This window comes from Triturus cristatus, chromosome 1_2 (assembly GCF_964204655.1).
Source record: "Triturus cristatus chromosome 1_2, aTriCri1.1, whole genome shotgun sequence".
Taxonomy (NCBI): Eukaryota; Metazoa; Chordata; class Amphibia; order Caudata; family Salamandridae; genus Triturus; species Triturus cristatus.
Window position 1 is genome coordinate 302,332,937 of NC_140580.1, and position 20,854 is coordinate 302,353,790.

Consider the following 20,854-nt stretch of genomic DNA (forward strand, 5'->3'; position numbering starts at 1 on the left):
GTTGGGGGCAACCATTAGTCAGATTCCACTCTCCTACAACCCGACACTGTTGTAGTGGAAAAGTGTCACTGCAATTGCTTGATATTGCATCTGGAATCTACCAGCTGCAACTTGACTATTGTGTCACTGAAGCCATATCAGCTCATTTATCTCAATTTCTTGTCAAACTGGAATAAATGTTTGAATATGTGGTTGCGTCTTATTTGTAATTTGGGGAGATCCCCGAGAGCCTCACGAATAGATCATAAGCATACATGTAAACTCATCATCCTTGCTTTGACATGACCACCACTAATATGGCAGCTACCTTAAATATTCGAATTATTTAAAATTGAAACAACTCATCCCCCTCTCTTTCCTGCTAAGTATGTATATCTTCCTGGATGCCAGTCCCAGTCAGAAACAGTCATCTGAAATTACCATAGGAACCCAGCAGCCTTGCAAACAAACGTATACCCAGAACGGTAGAATAACTATTCTGAACAACATTTTTAGCAGAAGTCCCATTATTCTTTAGCACAATGGAACAACATGGTCTATGATCCAGCCTGCATACTCCAGCTCTACATTTCTGACATTCACTGGCCATCAGAAAGAACTAATGGCGTATTCTAGACACAGTGCTGAATATATCATTTTTGTTTATACCAGTGTCAGTACACACCTTCACAAACTCAAATCCAATTGGGCCTCAATCTTTGACGGAGGATCCAGTTCCCTAATTTTGCATGCTTGTTCTGTTTCTCTGACATGGGATCCTCCTCGGATCCCTCTGCTTACAATTAATCTCCACCGTCCGGAAGTACACCCTGTTACAGCACGTTTTTCCATAAAGGGGTTATACTTCAGGCACACAAACCAGGCACTGTTCAGTAATGACTGCATTACATCATGTTTTTGTTGAACTTTCAAATGTTTGTGAAAAGGCACCCAGTTTTCTACAGTGACTTTGTATCTCATCTGAAGTGTTTCCTAGTAATTCTTTGTGCAGCCATTTGTTTGGTCAAGGTGCCCATATTTTTACTCATATACTATTAAGTTTGGCAGTATATTTCTCAATCTGAACAGAACTGAGGGAACAAACATAACAACTGTACTCAGTCATAAATAACACAAGCAGTGCCTGGGATCTACCTTCAAGCATTTCTCCGGCTACTTTAGGTGTGGTAAAAAGTGCTTTTCGTGGTGGAACAAGGTCTGACACGCTGAATCCAGAGCCAGTAATGGAGCTTCCGCTGACCCCACCAGCTGAAGAGGACGAAGAAGAAGCCGCCATCATGGTCTGTTTGAAATAGACAAGAAATAGTGAACAGTCAGTCAGTGATGGAAATCTTAGACCTGCAACAATGCTGTGTAACAGGAAAGATACGTCAATCGATTTTTACCATTTTACAGCTGAAAATACCTTCCAATAAACTTCAACAAAATAAAATGCAACAAATGAAACACATTTGAATAATTTACTGAGTTATGGGTGACAGGGCTAAAAAGAAAAGTCTTGCACAACTTCCTGAAATTAATGAAGTTCACTTGACCTGCAGCAGGACCAGGTTACCCACTTTTGGCATCGCTTATGCAAAGTGCAAAAGTAAACTGAAGGCAGTGAACATAGGTCCTATGCAAACCATGTTTACTGTAATGTGTGAGGGAAATACATGGACTAACATGAAGGCCAAGTACCGAAACGAGTAAACCATCTACAAGACTAATGACATCAGATATATCAAGGTGGTAGAAGAGAAGCTTAGAATTAATGTCTTCATTGGGACAAGGTTTGCTGTACATTTGCAAACAAGCACGCCTATTATTAATATAAATATAGACTTTTTAAAAAAGTTTTATATAGCATTAACGCGACACAAAGGTATTAGAACGTTTTACATGAGCACCAGTTACATTACACACGTTCACTTTAATTTTTTAGGCACTGGGAGATTACATGATTTGTCCATGATCTCAGGATGCTGAGCCGATGCTGAGACTTACTTGAACATGGTTCCCCAGTTGCAAGGTCAAAAGTCGACAGCTCTGGCTGTAAAGCCACATCTTCTCCAACATAAAAAACTTATAACAAGCATTGGCATAGCCAATAGGTCTCGCCTTTGGGACCTTATAAGTGTTTAGCCATGCAACAGTTGCGTAACTAAATACTTATAAGGTCCCAAAAGCGAGACCTATTGGCTATGCAAAGCGGCCATGCGGCCGCAAAAGTGAAAGTAATCGCGGTAAAGCATGGCGCGAGCCCGCGCGCCTGCACTGTAGCTCTATGATGGCCTAGTAGCACATTTTGGAGCCCTCTCAATATGTCTCGCCAGACCAGCGCATGCGCTGGGTCAGGCGAGACCTAAAAATGTAAACTATGACCAGGATTGTAACACTTGCAGGGTCACTTTATGATGTTCTGAGGGCAGTTTGAAGTTGATCCACTGAAAACTGTGGGTCTAAACTTCTGTGTCCATAACTAGGGAAATGTATTGCTGATGCAGGGGTCGAAGAGAAGTATTAGCAACCCTTTTCACACATTAGCAGAACCAAACATTTACAAAAAATGTTATCAGGTACGACTTGTCATCAAAATAAAACTGTAATATTATGCTGCCAAACTCCATTGCCAAACTCCATTGGCTCGTTTCCTATGCTCCCTCATAACGCACAAATCATTTGCTAGATCACCTTCTGAAACCATTAGCAGGACAATAGAATACTGACCTACATGACTGGCTGTGGCAAGTGTTTGATTTCTCACTGGAAGCTGGATATGTCCTGGGCAAGAGTGACACACTCAAAGGTCAATAATTCAGCATTGGTTTTATATCCGTATTCAGTGCAAAAAACTAACGTAAAGGGAAGTCCAAAGCACAGACTTCCAACCGAGGAAACTGGTTCCTAGTAAGTCTGTGACTCAACGTAAATGTGCACATGACTTAACCACAGCCCAATCCCCCTGTAGCCCGGCGGGAGCAGGGGGTACATGACAGAGGATGAAGTGGGGGAGGGGATATGGAGAACCTAGGTTGAGATGGAGTTGCTGGATGACAGGCAAGCCATTGATGTTCATCCTCGATTAAGCCGGTCTACAGTGTATCTTCGCTATTTAGATTACTATTCTTAATCGGAGCAGGTAAGAGGCTGGCTGAAGAGGTACTCGTCTGTATGTGAGATAGAGGGAATTAAACCTGTCCCTTAGTAAGATTTATGGATGGACCCACAAAGGCTGCATCTTGCCACAGAGAATCAGAGTATGACCTTAATATAAGGCACATAATAGTCTTGTGAACAGAACTCATGTATCACCGTTATCTATGCAGCCGCCTCTATTACCAGTGAAGGAATGGGGTTGCCATGGCAATATACACAATATCGTTCACTAACACTATACATATTAAATTAGAAAGGCATGGATAGCAGATTATTAGAATGGAAATCCCATTCTACCCTCTTCTAAGTGTAGTAAAACACCTCCACAGGCTTCAGATGGCTCCCCATTCTAACTAAGCAACTTTTGCAATAGTCACTCATGAACAGTACACTAAAGGGACCTTTCAAAAACCTTCAAGTGCATAAGATACGCCTGGTGGATCACGGCAAAGTACCCTCAAGACACAGGTCAGCAGCAGCGACAGCCCAGCTCATGCGAGACAACCCCAAACGACTTCTGCAAGCATGGGCCTCAGTTAGCATCTTCATACTGGTTATTCATATGTTAAGTCTGCACTCTCCAACGCCACTCCTTTCTCGCCTGCATAGATTTTAAAAGAAATTGCTTACTTTGTGGTATAAATAACCACTCTGGAAGCTTAATTGAACTCTACCTTACAGTAACCAAGTTCACACGTTCACCTATTGGGGTTGCACTCGGAACAGAACAAGCTGCAAGGTCTGAAATTCAAAAAGGCGTAAACTAACACAGAGCTACATTTCTACTTACTGGAATTTTAATGGGAAATGGCCCTAGGTTCTAGGAAAGAGGAGAGGGGAAATGGAGAGAGGGCACGAATAATGAAACAGAAGCCCGATTTATGGCTGAAAGGCATACCACGTGTACTGTACTGAACAGCTAGATTCTCTGTCAGGAACTAAACAAAATGTGTGAACGCGTCGGAAACGCGCAGACAGTTTCGTTGACTGGGCGCACCCAGCTTCCTGAGCCCCGGGCGCCTCCATTGTTTCTTCCTAGTGCGACTGTGCCTGGTCTCCTGTTTCGCCTTTGTATTCGCTGGGCCGGAGGCCGCCAGTCTGCAGGCCCCAGCTACAACCTGAAGAGGAGACAGCCATTTATTTAACCGCCATCTCCACTTCAAGCACAAACCCGGTCTACCTTACACTTTTCTCAGATGCCTCTTGAAACAAAATCACAATAGACCGGCACAAATCACAATAGTAGGGTTAAAAAAACTCAATGTACGGAGTACAGCAGGTTATCTACTAATGCGTTGATTTTTGATTCTCACTTCTTTGATCCCCTCTTCACTTTGTTCGTGTATCCTGTGATTTTGTTTCAACATTCGTTCGTTCACGGCAACTCTAGTGAAAAACACTTTTTACACGTGTTGCTTTGATGTACATTGTCTGAAATGTACCCCGCCCCTAAACTATTTACAAACCGTCACTGGAAGATCAGCAAGTGGCGGGGTGGGGAAAATGGGCGTAGATCAACTGCAATTTTTTAAAATGAAAAAGTATAAAGATCATGGACATCTTAAGGATTTTGGGGGCCAACGTATTTTGGGGGACCCTGTTTGGACCAGATTTGAATTTCTGATCCAGTTCTTGCTCATTCATGCCCTCTGTGGCCAGGCCACTGACAGTGTACAGGCACACTCGTCCGAATTCTGATGTGTTTACATCTAATATTCAAGGATACTAAACTGTGTTTTCAATATTGTAACACAGCAGCAGCTCTCTAATATTACTGCAAATAATCTCTGTAACACCCTCCCATTTCTTATATGTGAGGTCCTGTTTTGATCCAGAGGAAACTTTAAGGATGTTGCATGAAACGATCACATTTCTCTGCAAAATGTCTGTAATAGACTCTCACACATCACCCAAAAATTAAATTAAAGGAAAACGTATTTTAGTTCAGTTTGAAGCTTTATTGCGGTTGGATTAACCATAAAAGCACATAAAAATACACAAGACAACAAATCAAGCAATCCATTTCATACCTGTAATCACCGATTATTTAATGGTTGTTGGACAATTGTTACTTTAAAATTTATAAATAATTTCAGAATTCTAAAATTGATATATCAAAGTTATTCTTAAAAAGTTAAAATATAGCTATTCTCTCGGAGTTCATTATACTTGATCATGAATAAAAACATCATTGTTAATCAAGTTCCTTCGTAAAAACCACATTGAATGTAAGTATTTAGTCACTGCAAAGACAATCACTGGATCAGTATCTGTTTTTAGTATTCTAAAAAAAAAACAAATATTGTTTTATGCCCATATTCTTACACAACTGGATAATCCATTTCTTCCTAATATAGGCGTAAGCAGGACAAAATAGGATAACATGGATAGGGGTCTCATCCTCTAAACGGCAGCCTGGGCAGGGGCGTGCTGTTCCACCTTTCCACCTACCAATATTGTGAAAAAAAGGCAGAGTGCCGTATCTGAATTGCAGGTAAAGCTTCTTTGCTAGTGTTGGTTGGATTAAATCAATCGCAAACTCAAAGCTATATATGGACTTAACATCCAAGAAAATATCAGTTAAGCTTGAGATTTTTACTGAGCGAAAGAGATTCCTTAGGTTAGTTTCCTTTACAGCATTCGTCATAGTTTTCTTAGAAATAACTGGGCAGGAAACTTCGGGATTTAACCAGAGTTCCTCGAAGCCAGTCAGCACGAGTGACTGTTTGATGAATGCTAGCCAAGGGATCCTACCAGAACCAGTTGAAGCCATGACAACTTTAAGCTCCTCCTTATAGGACGCCAGCTCGGGAGTGCTCCAGAGACGCTTCCAAAATAGTAGTGGTCGAATAGAAATAGCGTCTGCAATTGGGCATAGATTTAAGTCGAGTCTTAGCGGGACTAGAGGGGTGCTTTTTGGCAAGTTCAAAAGTTGTCTTAAAAAATTGTTTTCAGTTATTGATAGTTTGCTTGCTGGTGTGTGACCCCAGAGTTCTGCCCCATACAGGGAAGAAGCCCTAGCTTGCACTTTAAAAATTTCGAGAGGAGCACTAATTGTTTTGAGAGTGCAGCTCTTCTGAACCTTGAGGATTCCCCCTACCGCTTGGGTTAGTCTTAGGTTAGCCTTATCGACTTGCGGACCCCAGCCCATTTTGTCATTCAGAGTCAGGCCCAGATATTCGAAAGTTGGGACCCTTTCGAGGGGTCTGCCATCCATCATTGGGTGGGGGCAGTTAACAGTATTTGCGTTAAAAACCATATACTTAGTCTTATTAATGTTAACTACCAGGTTCCTTTTGGTGCAAAATCTGGAGAACTGGTCTAACACGCGCTGCATCCCCATTGGGGATTTTGAAAGCAGAAGCGTGTCATCTGCAAACATTAGGGCGGGAAATCTTCGGGCACCCAATTTGGGGGAGTCTATATCATTTTTGGCTAGAAGATCTTCAATCAACCCATTGAGAAAGAGAGAAAATAAAGTCGGGGCAAGGACACAACCCTGCCTAACACCTTTCTCAATCGGGAAGGCCCCAGTTAACTGGCCTAGTTTGCCAAAACGTACTCTTGCAAAAGTGCCTTCGTGAAGGATTCTGAGCTGATGGCATAAATACGATGGAACCCCCATTGTTAGTAGAATGGACCATAGTTGTTTCCTGTCCACCATGTCGAAGGCAGATTTTAAATCAACGAAAGTGAGATAGAGACTACCCCCTTCCAGGAACACGTGCTTCCAGTACAGTACTTGTAACCGGAATAATTGGTCGATTGTTGATGTTTTCGCCCTGAATCCCGCCTGTAGCGGCGTTAAAATGTTATTATCACTAGACCAGACCTCCAAACGTTGCAGCAATACCCTGGCATAAATTTTCTGTGTAACATCTATAAGGCTAATTGGCCTGTAATTAGAGGGTTGGAGCGGAGAGCCCTTTTTATATATTGGGATAATCTCCGCCCCAAGCCAAGTACTAGGCAATGGTAACCCCTGCAATATCGCATTAAATAGAACCAAAAGGTAGGGGCCCCAAATTGTTGGTTCGTCTCTGAATAGATCACCCGGGATTCTGTCAAGACCCGGTGCTTTATTGGGCTGGATCTTAAGTATGGCTGACTTTACTTCCTCCAGTGTGTATAGTTGCACTGACCAAATAGGAGTCATGGGTAAAGGACTCAGAGGGACTTCACTAATACAGGAAGGAGAGAGAGAGAGTAAAGATCTTTGAAATAAATGGACCAGGCTTCCTCAGATATATTTGGGACAATTGCAGATTTTCCTTCTGAGTTCCCAGTATGGACAAGGTTCCAGAAGGACCTTGCATCCTTAGCGGCAAGTGCAGATGAAATAGCAACCCAGCGGTCAGCCTCCCATTCGGTTTTTGCACTGTGTATCATTTTCTTGTAAACTTGTCTGGCCTCAATGATACAGTGCCTATTACCTTGGGTGATGGCCTGAAGTAGTGCGGATTTTGCATCTCTACATCCTCTATTAAACCATGGATTGTTACCATGGCAGGATTTGGATTTAACTAAGCCATCTTTGTAAAAGGTGTCCTTTAATAGAGTAACCATTTCATTATGGATATCGCTGATTGCGATCACATCAATGGTAAGAGGATGGGTAAGGGCAGAGTTTGCCTTTTCAAGCAAGGGAATTACTTTTCTATATAGATTGGACATAGTTTCCATAGAGGATTTTGCTGCCGCCCATCGAATTCTTCTCCCACCTTGCTCTAATCTTAGATCGCAACTGGGGGTAGTGATTATAGCGCTATCCCCACAAGTTAGTTGGAGATCCATCTCTATTATCAAGGGATTGTGGTCACTTTCAGTGCGGCGACAGACGGAAAAGTCTATAATTTTAGACCAAAAAACTAGACTCACCAAAAAATAATCTATCACCGATAAATGTCCCAAGCCACTATAGGTAAATTGGGCAGGGGTGTCGCTCTTAAAGCGACCATTGCAGGCTCTAAGAGAGAATGTGTAGGTAAGGGAGGTCAACTGAAGAACTAGGGCTGACCATTTTTTTGCGGGGTATGCAATTGGGGGTGGGACTGACCATGTTTCATCTTCAGCCTTGGTGATTGAGGGGACCCCATGTAATGGTTCGAAGTGACAATTGAAGTCGCCTCCTATCAGCAACACAGCGTCACCCCCTATTGTGCAGTAGAGCAGTTAACATGTCCATGGTGTTGGATGTCCCCCCAGGTTTTACTGGCCGCGAATAGATATTAATTAGGGCCATCTTGGGTGTCTTATTATGGGACAACAGGATGCACGTGAGATCGGGACTGTTAGTCTCTATCCTTTTCGACGTGAATCCAAGGTGAATACCTACCCATATACACAACCCCCCTGAGGGTCTGCCTCTTAGTACTTTTACTGCGGGTTCCGCAAAAGTTACATATCCTACTCTATGAGTGGGACCTGCTGCCCATGTTTCCTGGAATAAGCAGATCCCATGGGAATCCACAAAAGTACACCAGTCCGGAATTTCTAAGTTAGATACGAGGCCTGCTATATTCCAAGATACAATTTTTAGGGACCCTTTAATTCTTGGCTGCACATGTCCCAGACTTCCCTCATGGCGGGACCCAACAAGGTCATGGGTCCCGGGGCCAACTGATTGGTGGTCTGGAAATACATGGGCGGACTGGGGTTGTAATACCTTAATACAGATAGCATTCGGAGAGGTGGATGGACCGTCCCCCTAATACACCTATTGGTGAGAGGAGCTTCTCCTTAACTATCAATCCATCCTCTATGGAGGGCATAGGATTGTTTGCATCAATTTCCACCTCCGAATGCTTCTTCCTTGTAATCTTCAAAGCTCTGGCTTTTTTAGAGTCAGCGGTTTGGTAAGCCTGGGAATGGCTGGGCAGCGCAGGGAGTCAATCTACTTGATCAAGCAGACTGTATCGATTACTTAACGGGACTCCCGTCGGTTCTCCCCTGAGTTGGCCCCTGAGTTGGCCACCTCTACTTCTAGGTACACAATGCCATGGACCCTCTTGCTGTGGCCTCGAGTCAAACCTCCCATAATCGAGAGAGGAACAAACATAGTCTATAGAATAAAAATAGTCTAACTTCCATGTTTTGATCATTGTGTTAAAACTTGGCTGTTGCCAACTGCATATGTGATCAACTGCCCTGCGGTCCTCAAAAGTAATGATTACACAGTCCCCACCCACATTTTTATATCTGCAACCCACCCACCCCACCCTTCTAACAAACAAAATTTTACTATAAAAGGATCTTGGCAGGGGTCTATAGGTATTCAACCAATGCAAAGTCTTATTTCTGAGTTCCTCAAATGATTCTGTTTTGTCACTCGACAGCTCTGGGACCTCCGTTAAGATGACAACATATGGAGCACAGTCCGGAGGTAAGTTAATGCATGGTAGATCTTGAAAAATAGTTTTTTCTACTGGATTATTAGGGAGCTCCTTCCCCAAAGTAGCGGCATTTACAGGATTTATCAATTGCGAGGGCTGCAGAGGGAATACCTTATCCGAGTTGTTTGGTCTATTATTTAGACCAGTACTGCGAGGACCTGGGGTCAAACCCTGTATGATGGTCATTGGAGGTTGGTTATTTGCAGTAGAGTGTGATGGCTTGTCTTGTGACTGTGGGGTTTTGGCTGATAGGGTTAAGTCTTTAACTTGGGTTTGGATAGAACGAAAATCATTCCTGAGGCCCATGCTATCCACGAGCAAGGACTCCATTTTCCCAAGTCTATCATCTAGATGTTTCAGCTTTTGTTCCACAGGTTGGATAAGAGAAGATATAAGAAGACTCAGTCTGCCCACCAATAAATCCAGATCCAGGGAGCAGGAGTTTACGGGTGAGCTGCCATTCTTGGTAGGACTGTCTGTTGAAGTCTCAAAGGTGCGAGGCTCCGCGGGTGCCGTAGACAGGGGTGGCAATTCAATGGCGGATTTAGGTTGTTTTGGTTTTCCACCCCGTACCGAGGTTTCAGCTTTCCTCTTCTTTGGGATTGCACCCTCCTTGGGTCTTGACTCCTTTTCATTATTTAGACTCGGTTCTGGTGGAGCCACGGTTGTATTGGAGGGCTGGCCACATAAAGGTGTTATTAAGACCTCTGTCTGAACACCAGTAGCACTACTTGACCCCTTGTTATGTGGATTAGGTGGAGAATCCACAAAGGCTAGATTTGGCTGCATGGGGACAGGGGAGCTTGCATGGGCAGCAAGGCCCAGGGAAGATCTTCTCGAAAGGACCGGATCTAATGACAGACGGCGTTGCGTCATTTCGATTTCGTGCTCTAACACCGATGATGCCCTTGTTATGAATTGATCCAATGTCCCAGCTACCATCCCTATAGGTGTGGCTTTCATGCCCCTTCTAGTAGCCATTGTATTAAGTACGGGTAATGCACTGGATTGATGTACGTACTTACAGTTTACAGTAGCTGTTAGAGGGCTGGCCCTGCCCGGCCTCTTCCGGCCTCGGACGGCCACAGACGGTCCCGCCCTTGTCCCGGGCTTCGCCCGGCGCGTCCCGCACGCGTCCCGCGAAGCGGGCCTCCCCGGTGTTTGTATGCGCCGCCTGGCGCTCTCCACACGTCAGCTGAACGCGCCGCCGCAGGGGCTGCCGGGAGTGTGAGTCCCGGGGCGGCGACGCGGTGAAAGCAATGCGCTGCTGTGGTCGGTGTTGGCCCCCTGTGACTCCTGGCGATGGCGGCAGTGCGAATATCAGCGTGGGCCACAAGGTAAGAACTGCTGCTTCCCCCGCAGCTCCGCCGGCCTCCCCGGTGTTTGTATGCGCCGCCTGGCGCTCTCCACACGTCAGCTGAACGCGCCGCCGCAGGGGCTGCCGGGAGTGTGAGTCCCGGGGCGGCGACGCGGTGAAAGCAATGCGCTGCTGTGGTCGGTGTTGGCCCCCTGTGACTCCCGGCGACGGCGGCAGTGCGAACATCAGCGTGGGCCACAAGGTAAGAACTGCTGCTTCCCCCGCAGCTCCGCCGGCCTCCCCGGTGTTTGTATGCGCCGCCTGGCGCTCTCCACACGTCAGCTGAACGCGCCGCCGCAGGGGCTGCCGGGAGTGTGAGTCCCGGGGCGGCGACGCGGTGAAAGCAATGCGCTGCTGTGGTCGGTGTTGGCCCCCTGTGACTCCTGGCGATGGCGGCAGTGCGAATATCAGCGTGGGCCACAAGGTAAGAAAAGCTGCTTCCCCCGCAGCTCCGCCGGCCTCCCCGGTGTTTGTATGCGCCGCCTGGCGCTCTCCACACGTCAGCTGAACGCGCCGCCGCAGGGACTGCCGGGAGTGTGAGTCCCGGGGCGGCGACGCGGTGAAAGCAATGCGCTGCTGTGGTCGGTGTTGGCCCCCTGTGACTCCTGGCGATGGCGGCAGTGCGAATATCAGCGTGGGCCACAAGGTAAGAACTGCTGCTTCCTAAACGTATTTTAAACAATCTATTTAAGTACTGTTCACATCAGAAGGGCAAGACTCTGCAGAACCGAGCTGGCTCTATCAGCGGAGGGGCCTGAAAAGCTGGGGCCAGAGCCGACTTTACCCATGGCTTAAAACATCCCTGATAAAAGATTCCTAGGAAATAGAAGTTCATATTGAAATCAAAGCACATTGCTGATGGATTGCCATGATCGGTCATTACCCTCTGTCTCGAAGTTTGCATTTTCTGTCGAAAATTTGACCAACAATTCGTATGGGTGCCATAAAACAATAGAGGGAACACTGCAAGTCTTTAGCCATTTTTTCGACCTAAACCAGGTATCCGTTTCTAGTGGCCATAATTTCAGTTAGGGTTATACTTCTGGGATTACCATTTTTGGTGACTAACAGGATCAACTGTTGAGCCTGTTTGGTGAGATTTTATCAAGAGCAAAAACCAAACCAGCATATTGTATTGAACGTCTAATAGGGGCAAGTGCAAAAATGGGTCTAAAAGTGTTTGCAGTGATTTTTCCACTTCGCGCTAACCTGAGGCATTAGGTGTCACCAAGTGACTGGGAGCATCGTGCATGCATATCTTTATAAAGGGCAGTTATTCGTACCAGGTAAATGATTGACTATTTTAAAATGCATGTGCCCCGTTGTTTTGGTGGCTATGAAGAGAAAGTTTATAGAGTTGGAAAAGGTCACCACACACACACACTCTGACACTCATCTTTGCACGCATGTATCTAATCATCCATATATCCACGGACTCATTCTTGCATTCTTCCTCTGACACAACCACAATAAAAAGACACACATTTAACTGCAAGATAAAGTAAAAGAATACCAGTAGAATAAAGAAAACATGCTGATTTTTAAACCCATTGGGCACATGCTTGCAAAAACTAAACTAAATGTAGCAGAGGGTGTCCATCTTGGTGCGGAATTGTACATAGTCTATCTTTGTTTCAAAGTTTTAGAATGGGCATCACATTTAGAATCAACGTGTTGGCTATCATGGAATGGTAAAAGAATGATACCCTATGGACACAGTATTCAATTATGCTCAACTGGTTTAGAATAAGTGGCCACTCGGTATGCGGACCAGATAAAAAGCAGGAAGAAAGCAACCCATTAGCACTGCCTGGACAGATGTAATACCTTCTTAAGAAACAAGCATAGGCAGAGCCAATAGGTCTCACCTATGAGAGCATTGACTTTAACCTTAGTTTGCAGCTATGCTGTACAGCAGTACAGATGCTTTGCTGTGTGGCTAAAACTAATTTTAAAAAGTGCCAAGATGCTGCCAGGGCTTATGCACCTTAAAAAAATAAAAGTGCATTAGAACTGGATGCATCATAGTCCTTTTTAGGTCGAGCCTACAGCAGCGCATGCGCTGTTGCTCGACTTTTTGTAAGTGGGTTTTAAAAGTGCTTCCCACCGGCTTTTGCTGGTCTAATGCTTGCGTTCACGCGAGCGTAAATGTGCACAGCTGCCAGCTTTCAGATTACTTTCACTTTGGGCGCTGCTGCGCGTGCACCACTCGCGTGGTTGCTGGCGCGCGTGCACACAACTCTCTCCGCCTCTCTCTCCGCTGCAGCCCCCATCTTTGCATTCCCCGCGACCAATGCTGGTTTAGAAATGTGGTTGCAATGGTCAAACGTTACACAGCGGGCAATGAACATAAAACCCACAGCACACACGGAAGCCCCGAATAAATATATAAAAACTGGCCTCTAAAAAAAATCTTCAGACAGTCTGGTTGTGACTTCCCTAAAAACCCGTAATCGTCAGTAAAAAGACGAGCGCGTCAGTACTGTAATGCGTTATCGCAGTTGACTTGTAACCCCAATGTCTGCAACTCTTTAGAGGTTGAGAGACCTGGGCAGAAGTTAAACGGGTATTATAACAACGAAAGGAACAATTAGCTCTTCAGCTCTTTCCTCTGATTTTTCTCTCTCCTGAAAAGTTAACGGCCTTTAGCAGGCCGTTCAAAGTACGTTTTTGCTTTTTTTTTTAGAATTAAAATGAAACCTCCCCGTCCGTGTGACCCCGCCCCCACGTCCCCGCCCACGGGTAATGCCGGCCGCGACTGTCCTAAACCCACAAATTGGGAGCTAAATGCAAGTTTCAAAGCAGTCCACGAAATCACATGATCAACAAAGTCAGCGCTCATTAAGGACACAGAAATATCAACTTTGGTACAGATATAACCCCTGCTCTCCACTGAAGCACACCATTGCAACTTTTCGCTGCAATACTTCGGGGGATGGTGGTGGGCCTGGGGTTACAAAGGAGACTGGTGAGTTTTATGGCAACCACATGCTTGCTGTAATAGTGTGAGCCAACTCTACTTCTGCATCCTGAAAGCTCGGTGTCTGCACTCACTGTAGCCCCGGGTGTCAATGGCGTAGACAATGTCCCGGAGGCCCTGCCTCTCTGCCCCTCCCTTCAGCATCAATAATTTGCCCCATAGCTTCTGAACCCGCAGCATTTGGCACTCTGTGTCTCTCAGAAGCTCAATTCCTATGCGTTTCCCCTCGTTCCCTCAGGTTTAAATGTGTGGGTGACCGTTACCAGAACAGAGGTCAGTGAAACAATTAATTACTATCAGCCCCTCTGAGCATTCCTGGCATGCGCAAGACGAAGGCGGTCTGTGCCAGCAGCTAAGCACAGGCACACAATATACTAGGGACTCTTAAGGGTACCCCAGAATACCTAAAGAACATGTAATCAATTTAAAGGGGAAAGCAGATAGGATCCTGCTATTCAGGACCTCAGCCTAGCCAAACTAAGTAAAAAACCAGCAAAACACCAGGAAAAAAGTGTGGGCAACCATGCAGTCAGATTCCACCTTCCTACAGGTACAGCTTGGTCCCAGTGGCACAGTGAGCATGGGACACACATCTGGACATGCCCACTCGGGGCATCACACTGAAGACTAGAAATAAGTAATGGATGGAGTGCTTGACTTAATTTCAGTCAATATAGCGGCATCCCAGTCCATCAGTTTTTTTTGCCACCGTGCAAACTTTGATCAGATCCAGTCATATGCTAATCAACATTGGTCCTGCTACTATACAAACAGTCCAGCCCAAACTGCCAAGCCAGGTCTTCTCTGTACCAGAACATAGGAACCCAAGACTAGTTTTGTCCTAATACAGGCTCACAGTGCCAATAAACTCAAGCTACACCCTAGTGACAACCCTAAAATAGGTTGAAACTGTTCAGGGGTTGCTCGAGGCCTTTTCTGGAGAGGGTCTTGCCTGGCAGTTTGGGATGAACTGTTCCAATGAGCAGCAGGGTTAATATTGATTTGCATATGGCAGTCCTTTACCTAGAGTGGCAAGGTGGGTGAAATACGATGGACTAGAATGCAGCCGAATGATCACCAGTGGATGAGAATAATTCAAGCATTCCATTCATAACCTCTTGTTTGCTGTAGGTTTCTCTAACCATCACCATAGATCAGGGCAATTCAAATACATATCTGAGCTCAAACACTGCACAGTTACAGCTTAATGCATCATGTAAAATGTGCCAGTCTTTGAGTGATGCTGCTCAAGTGCACCAGGGATCTTTGTGATGTGCTAGTTCTTACATGTCAGAGTCACTGACATAATTAGGGACACTTTCCATGCTAGGTCCACATTGCCCCAGTGATTTACATAGTTCAATTATACCGTCACACTGCTCCAATTAAGTCTACAATATACAATTCTATGTCAGGACCGGAGGCTCAGATTATGCTTTACTCTCTCATATTTATTGCTCAGCAGCCTTAAGAACAAACAACAAACAAAGACTACAGAACCCATGAGTCTTTGCAATGTTAGCAAAACAATGATAGATAAACAATATCAAAGGACAGCACTCCCTCTTTCTTTGCTGCTCAGCAGACAGATAAGTGCCTTCCTTTGATATTGCTTATTTCTGGGCATAATTGTGCAGTGTATTTGGTACTGGTGGGGAGTGCTTAGAGATTTTTTCTTTATTGGTCTACTCATAGCCCTTTGTCAATTGCGGCCGCCATTCTGATTTGGTCTTCCCGACAGCGCTGAGGAACATGAACAGCTGATGAGGCTCGTCTCGTGGTGCGATGCCTTGGAGTTTCATTTTCATTGCCGAGCGTTCAATTGCGCTCCTAGTGTTGTCTGTTCTGCTCGGGGAAGTGGTGTCTGCGTCCAGCAAGGGTTTACTTTTTCCTCCGGCCTCCATTGCGGTGCTGTGCTGTGCTGACCTCGCTAGAGGGCGCGGTGCGTGCACACGCGTAGGTGGCGGGAAGGGGTATTCCAGCATTCTTGGCATGCCTCGCGTCCCATCCACGTACACAAGTGACAGTTTCCGGCCTTCGGCGGGCTGTCAGATATTCGCGTGCTTAGTGAGAGTCAGAGGTCTTTTATTTTCCCTTGCATGTATCGTATTTTTTTTTGCTCCAATGCAGCGGTCCGCCACTGCGGAGTGTCTCTTCATTTGTGCACTACTGCTGGCACATAAGCCTTGGCTCAGGTTTATTTTAAGTCAAATTTTTTGTATTTACATAATTTATTGCTGACTAATAAGTCTTGGCTCATTGTAAGTTTAAATTGGATTTTTTGTGCTTACATACATTTCCTGTTGGCGGCCTTGGGGGCATGGCACGATTGCTTTCTTGTGGGGCAGGAGTTGCTCTTCATCCTCTCTAACATGGCGGGTGAACTAGATTCATGGGAACCCGTTGAAGAGAAACAGCCTCTTCTTCCCATTAACATTTGCCTGGTGAATGCTATTGACACATCCCTGGAGTGGTGTCCTCAGCTCTTTAACGGTGAATATGAGAATGTTATGATTCAACCCGATCCCTGGTGTGATTTTTTGTGTTGCTGGAGTGTTTACCAACACTACTGGTTTACGTAAGAGTGATTGGGAAGAAGAATATAAGAAAGATGATATTTTGTTAGATGTCAAAAACAGGATCACAAACGGGTGGTCTAACGAGTGCAAACTCAATGTGGAGTTAAGAGCATTCTGGGAGGTATGTGACGAGTTGGGTATAGACGGTGAATTCATTTGTAGAGAAGAACAAATCGTACCGCCTAAAGGCATGCGGGCAAGGATTGTTTCGATCGGTCATGGGGGACATCCAGGTGTATCTCATACTAAGAGAAACATGAAGGCATTGTATTGGTGGCCGAAAATTGATTTAGACATCGAAAGATTTGTACGTGCTTGTGTAAGTTGTGAAAGTTTAAACAAAGCACAAAAGACACTCAACCCTGCTATGTCTTCACTTGCTTGTCCCAATTTACCATGTGAAAGCGTCGCATTAGATATCATGGGACCCATGGTTTGGCAAGATGGAGTTACCAAGTATATATTTAGTATTTTACTTTTTTCAAGGTGGCTTGAGGTTGATGTCGTCACGAAGGTAGACACTGAGAGTGTTATTGGTTTCTTATGAAAATGTTTAAGAGAGGATTTTCCGGTTTCCATATTAACCGACAATGGAGTTCAATTTAAATCAGTTCATGGATAATACTGGGATTGAACAGACATTTACTGTCTTGTATCACCCCAGAGGTAATTCTGTTGTTGAGAGAGTTAATAGAGTATTGAAAGGTATCTTGCAGTTAGCAAAAAAAAGCAACAAGAATTGGGATGATGACCTCAACAAGCTGATTTGGTCATACAGAATTACTGTCCATGATACAGTTGGGGAGAGTCCTTTTGGATTAATGCGTGGCAGGTTCCCTCATTGCAAAATTAATCCCGGATGGATGGGCAGAAGTAAAAAGTACGACTGGGATTGTGAACAGGTAAAGGAATCCATAATCAACTCTCAATGCAAAAATAAACTTTATGTTGATGCTAAACATGGTACCAAAGAAGTTGTATAAAGGTTGGACAAAGTGTCAGAGTTAAATGTGGTAAAAGGCGGGTAAGTTACAGTCTAGGTTTTCTGATCCAAGGATTGTGACTAAAGTCATGCGAAACACAGTTGAACTGGATGAAGGTAGTGTACATCACATGAGTCGTATTTCTATTTCAGATGATTCTATTGTTAGAAAGAAGACGCGTACTATGGAAGGGAAAATAGATTATTGGTAGATGGATGTTTTGCCTTCGGTTGAGAAGGGAGAAGATGTGACTAAGAAGTCTAATTTGCCTGAGTCTGGTTTCCTTTCTGGAGTTCAGGATCCTACTTCTCATTTGTTGGATGGTCCACGGGTTACACCAAGTTCTGACGGTGGAGTGAGTTTTGAAGTTCCTCAGGAGAGATGTAGTAGTGGAGGTGAGCTGGGGATTGATCCCGAAGGGAGTGAATCTGATAATCATGTGAATGTTGGGGAATCTGGTTTGCAGAATGGAATCGTGACCAAAGAGAACAGTGTGGAAAACAAATCCAGCAAATTTGGAAGACGTATAATAACTCCAAAGAAATTTGAGGAATATGTTCGCTTTTGAATTTGTCTTGTTTTTTTATGTTTTATTTTTTTTCTATTAAGAAGGGGGATGTGTAGTAACAGGCATATCTCTTTAAGGTGGGTTGGGATCAGAATAGGGGTATGTCATAAGAATGTCTTGTTACAACGGTGAATACGAGAATGGTATGATTCATTCTCCAGCTGTTTCTCTACTGCGCTGCATGCATTTGTACCTGGCTTCTTAAATAAAGCATCTATTGAAGTTTCTGCATTAAGTGTGATTACTACACCGCCATATCATCAAGCTCACGGTTCGGCGCAGGGTGGTCACCTCTACTGAGGGAGACTAGGGGGGAACCCAGGGTAGCTTCGAAGGGCCCTCCTAGGGCAAAGCTAAGGCCGAACTCTGGCCAACACTCGGGGACTGCTTCCTCTCCAGATGCCTTTGAGAGGCTATGCCAAGCATTCCTTAAAAGACGCCTGCATTGTAGCAAGGTGCTCGAGGATTCCCAGCCTGACGGGACCCCATGATGACGATTCCTGTCCTCAAGGTGGGGCAGATGACGCTACCGGGGAAGGCACAGGCCCAGATGGGGACTTGGGTGACGAGCCTGATCCGAGCAGACCCCGGCGAGTGGAAGGTGGTGCCAAGAAAGCCTGGCTGGATGTACCTCAATCTAAGGACTCGGCTGGCATCTCTGGTATGCTGAACCCAGAGGATATATAATCACCCCTGTTCTGCAGATTGGATACCGGTGCCCCTCTTTGAGTCTTGTGTGGCTAGACAAATTCGGAAGCTGGTGGACCTGGAGGTCCATGGTCGCCTTAAGGCGGAGTGACCCCGGCCATTCCTGCCAAATAAAGTGGCTTGCACCCCAGAAATTGACAGAATGGCCACGGTTATCAAGGATCTGGAAAAGGGTCTGGACCGCTCTTGGCGGTTCTGCCAAGATAAGGTCTTGGATATGCTGGGGCCACTTACCAAGATATTAGATATGACAGAAGATGCCAAAAAGATAGGCCATCTCATAGATTTCACGATCCTCTCGGGATGGGCACAAAGAGCTCTATGTTTCCTTGGTAATGCGAACTGCGCATAGTCTACTGAGCGTAGACACTCGCTATCAATTAAGATTGAGCCTCGACTTGGGGAACTGGCTTCTACTAAGGCTGGGTCTGTAGCAAACGGAGGATTCATTGGAGATCCGTTTGTTAAAGAGTTATGTCGCTTTGAGAATACTTTTTCCTCCTTGGATAAGGCGCAGCAATTGATTAAAAAAGTATTCAGTCAGCAAATTTTTGGGGGGGTCAGAAGAGGTAGGGGGCGCTCCTCCGGCAGTCCTTTCAACGCCAACCCCCGCAAGTCTCAGACCAGAAGATACATGCAGTGGCAGTACCAATGGAAGTTCGGAGGGGTTTACCCATCGAGAGGCCATGACAGAGGTCACGGGGGAAAAGGCAACCCTACTGAGCCAACAATGCACCTGGTGGACCCACCGCTAAGGATTACCCCTTTTTTCCTACCAGAGGTGGGGGGGGGGGGGAATACTGCAGTGGTTCAGACACAATTTGGCTGCAATCACAGGGAATGCCTTGGTGTTACAGACGGTGATGGGTTTCCACAGAGAGCTCCTTGGAACTCCGCATCTAATTTCTTACCCCACTCCTCTTGTCTTTTCCAGAGAGAAGGCGCAGGTGGTAGACAGAGAGATACACGACCTCCTGTGGAAAAGGGCCAACATGAACGCAACCCTTCACTCTGAAGGTTTCTTGAGCAATATCTTCCTTGTCAAGAAGAAAGACAAGGGGTTCGGGCAGGTAATCAATCTCCGGGACTTCAACCAGTGGGTGGTGTATCTCCATTTCAAAATGGAAGGTATTCACCTTCTCAGGGACGTGCACCTACCGAACGACTGGTTGGTTCGGCTCGACCTGAAGGATGCCTACCTTACGTCCCCATTTTTCCACCCCACAGACGATTCCTGCAGTTTCAATGGGGCAGACTCGTCTACCAGTTCACTTATCTACCATTCGGTTTGTCATCAGCCCCCTGGTGCTTTACCGAGCTGATGAGGCCAGCCATGGAGTGGCTCCGGGCTCGAGGCGTGAGCCTCCTAGTATGCCTGGATGACATTCTTCTGATGCAACAGGAGGAGAGCTCCTCGATTGCTCAACTCAGACAGACTCAGAATCTTCTTCAGAATCTGGGTGTCATCCTGAACGTCCAGAAATCGGTTTGCTTGCTAGTGCAAAAGTTGACCTTCTTGGGTTTCGAGGTCAACACGGTACAGCAATGCCTCAGATTGCCCCAGCAGAACATACATTTGATTCGCAGAGAACTGAGGCGGACCCTGCAGAGAGAGAAATTTTCGTTATGCCATCTAGCTCGAATCTACGTCTCCTCTAATCGTCGATACAGGCAATCTTTCCGGGACTGTTGCATTACCGGGCCCTACAGCGTCTAAAGACACAGCATCTGCATCGAGCATTCTCCTACACACAGGAGATAGCCCTATCTCAGGAATCCCGGGAAGAACTCCATTGATGGCTAGAGCAAATGCTGTCCTGGAATGGAAGGGCCATTTTCGGTTCAGCCCCAGAACTGGTGATCGAGTCAGATGCCAGTCGTCGTGGTTGGGGCGCCCGCTGTGGAGACGTTACTACAGGCGGGCACTGGTCCGAGCACGAGCAGTCTCTGCACATCAACTGCTTAGAGCTTCTGGCCGAATCTTTCGCAATTCAAAGTCTGGCGGCCAACGAGGTCTCTAGTGCCATCCTCTTGAAGATGGACAATATCTTGGCTGTGAGATATATCAACAGGCTAGGTGACACACGTTCCAAACTCCTGGCAGACTTGGCCAAGGAATTCTGGAACTATTGCCTGACTCGCAGTCCGA

The 20,854-nt window shown here is 45.7% G+C and overlaps 1 protein-coding gene across 1 annotated transcript in view; it reads right to left on the reverse strand.

Moving 5' to 3' along the window:
- Nucleotides 1-20,854, reverse strand: part of ANAPC16 (anaphase promoting complex subunit 16) — a 125,551-nt gene that overhangs the window by 85,443 nt on the left and 19,254 nt on the right. Inside the window, exon 2 of the mRNA XM_085603846.1 lies at nucleotides 1,135-1,282. Within this exon, the coding sequence (XP_085459972.1) occupies nucleotides 1,135-1,279 (145 nt within the window). The 5' untranslated portion in view covers nucleotides 1,280-1,282. The remainder of the gene's footprint in view (nucleotides 1-1,134; nucleotides 1,283-20,854) is intronic.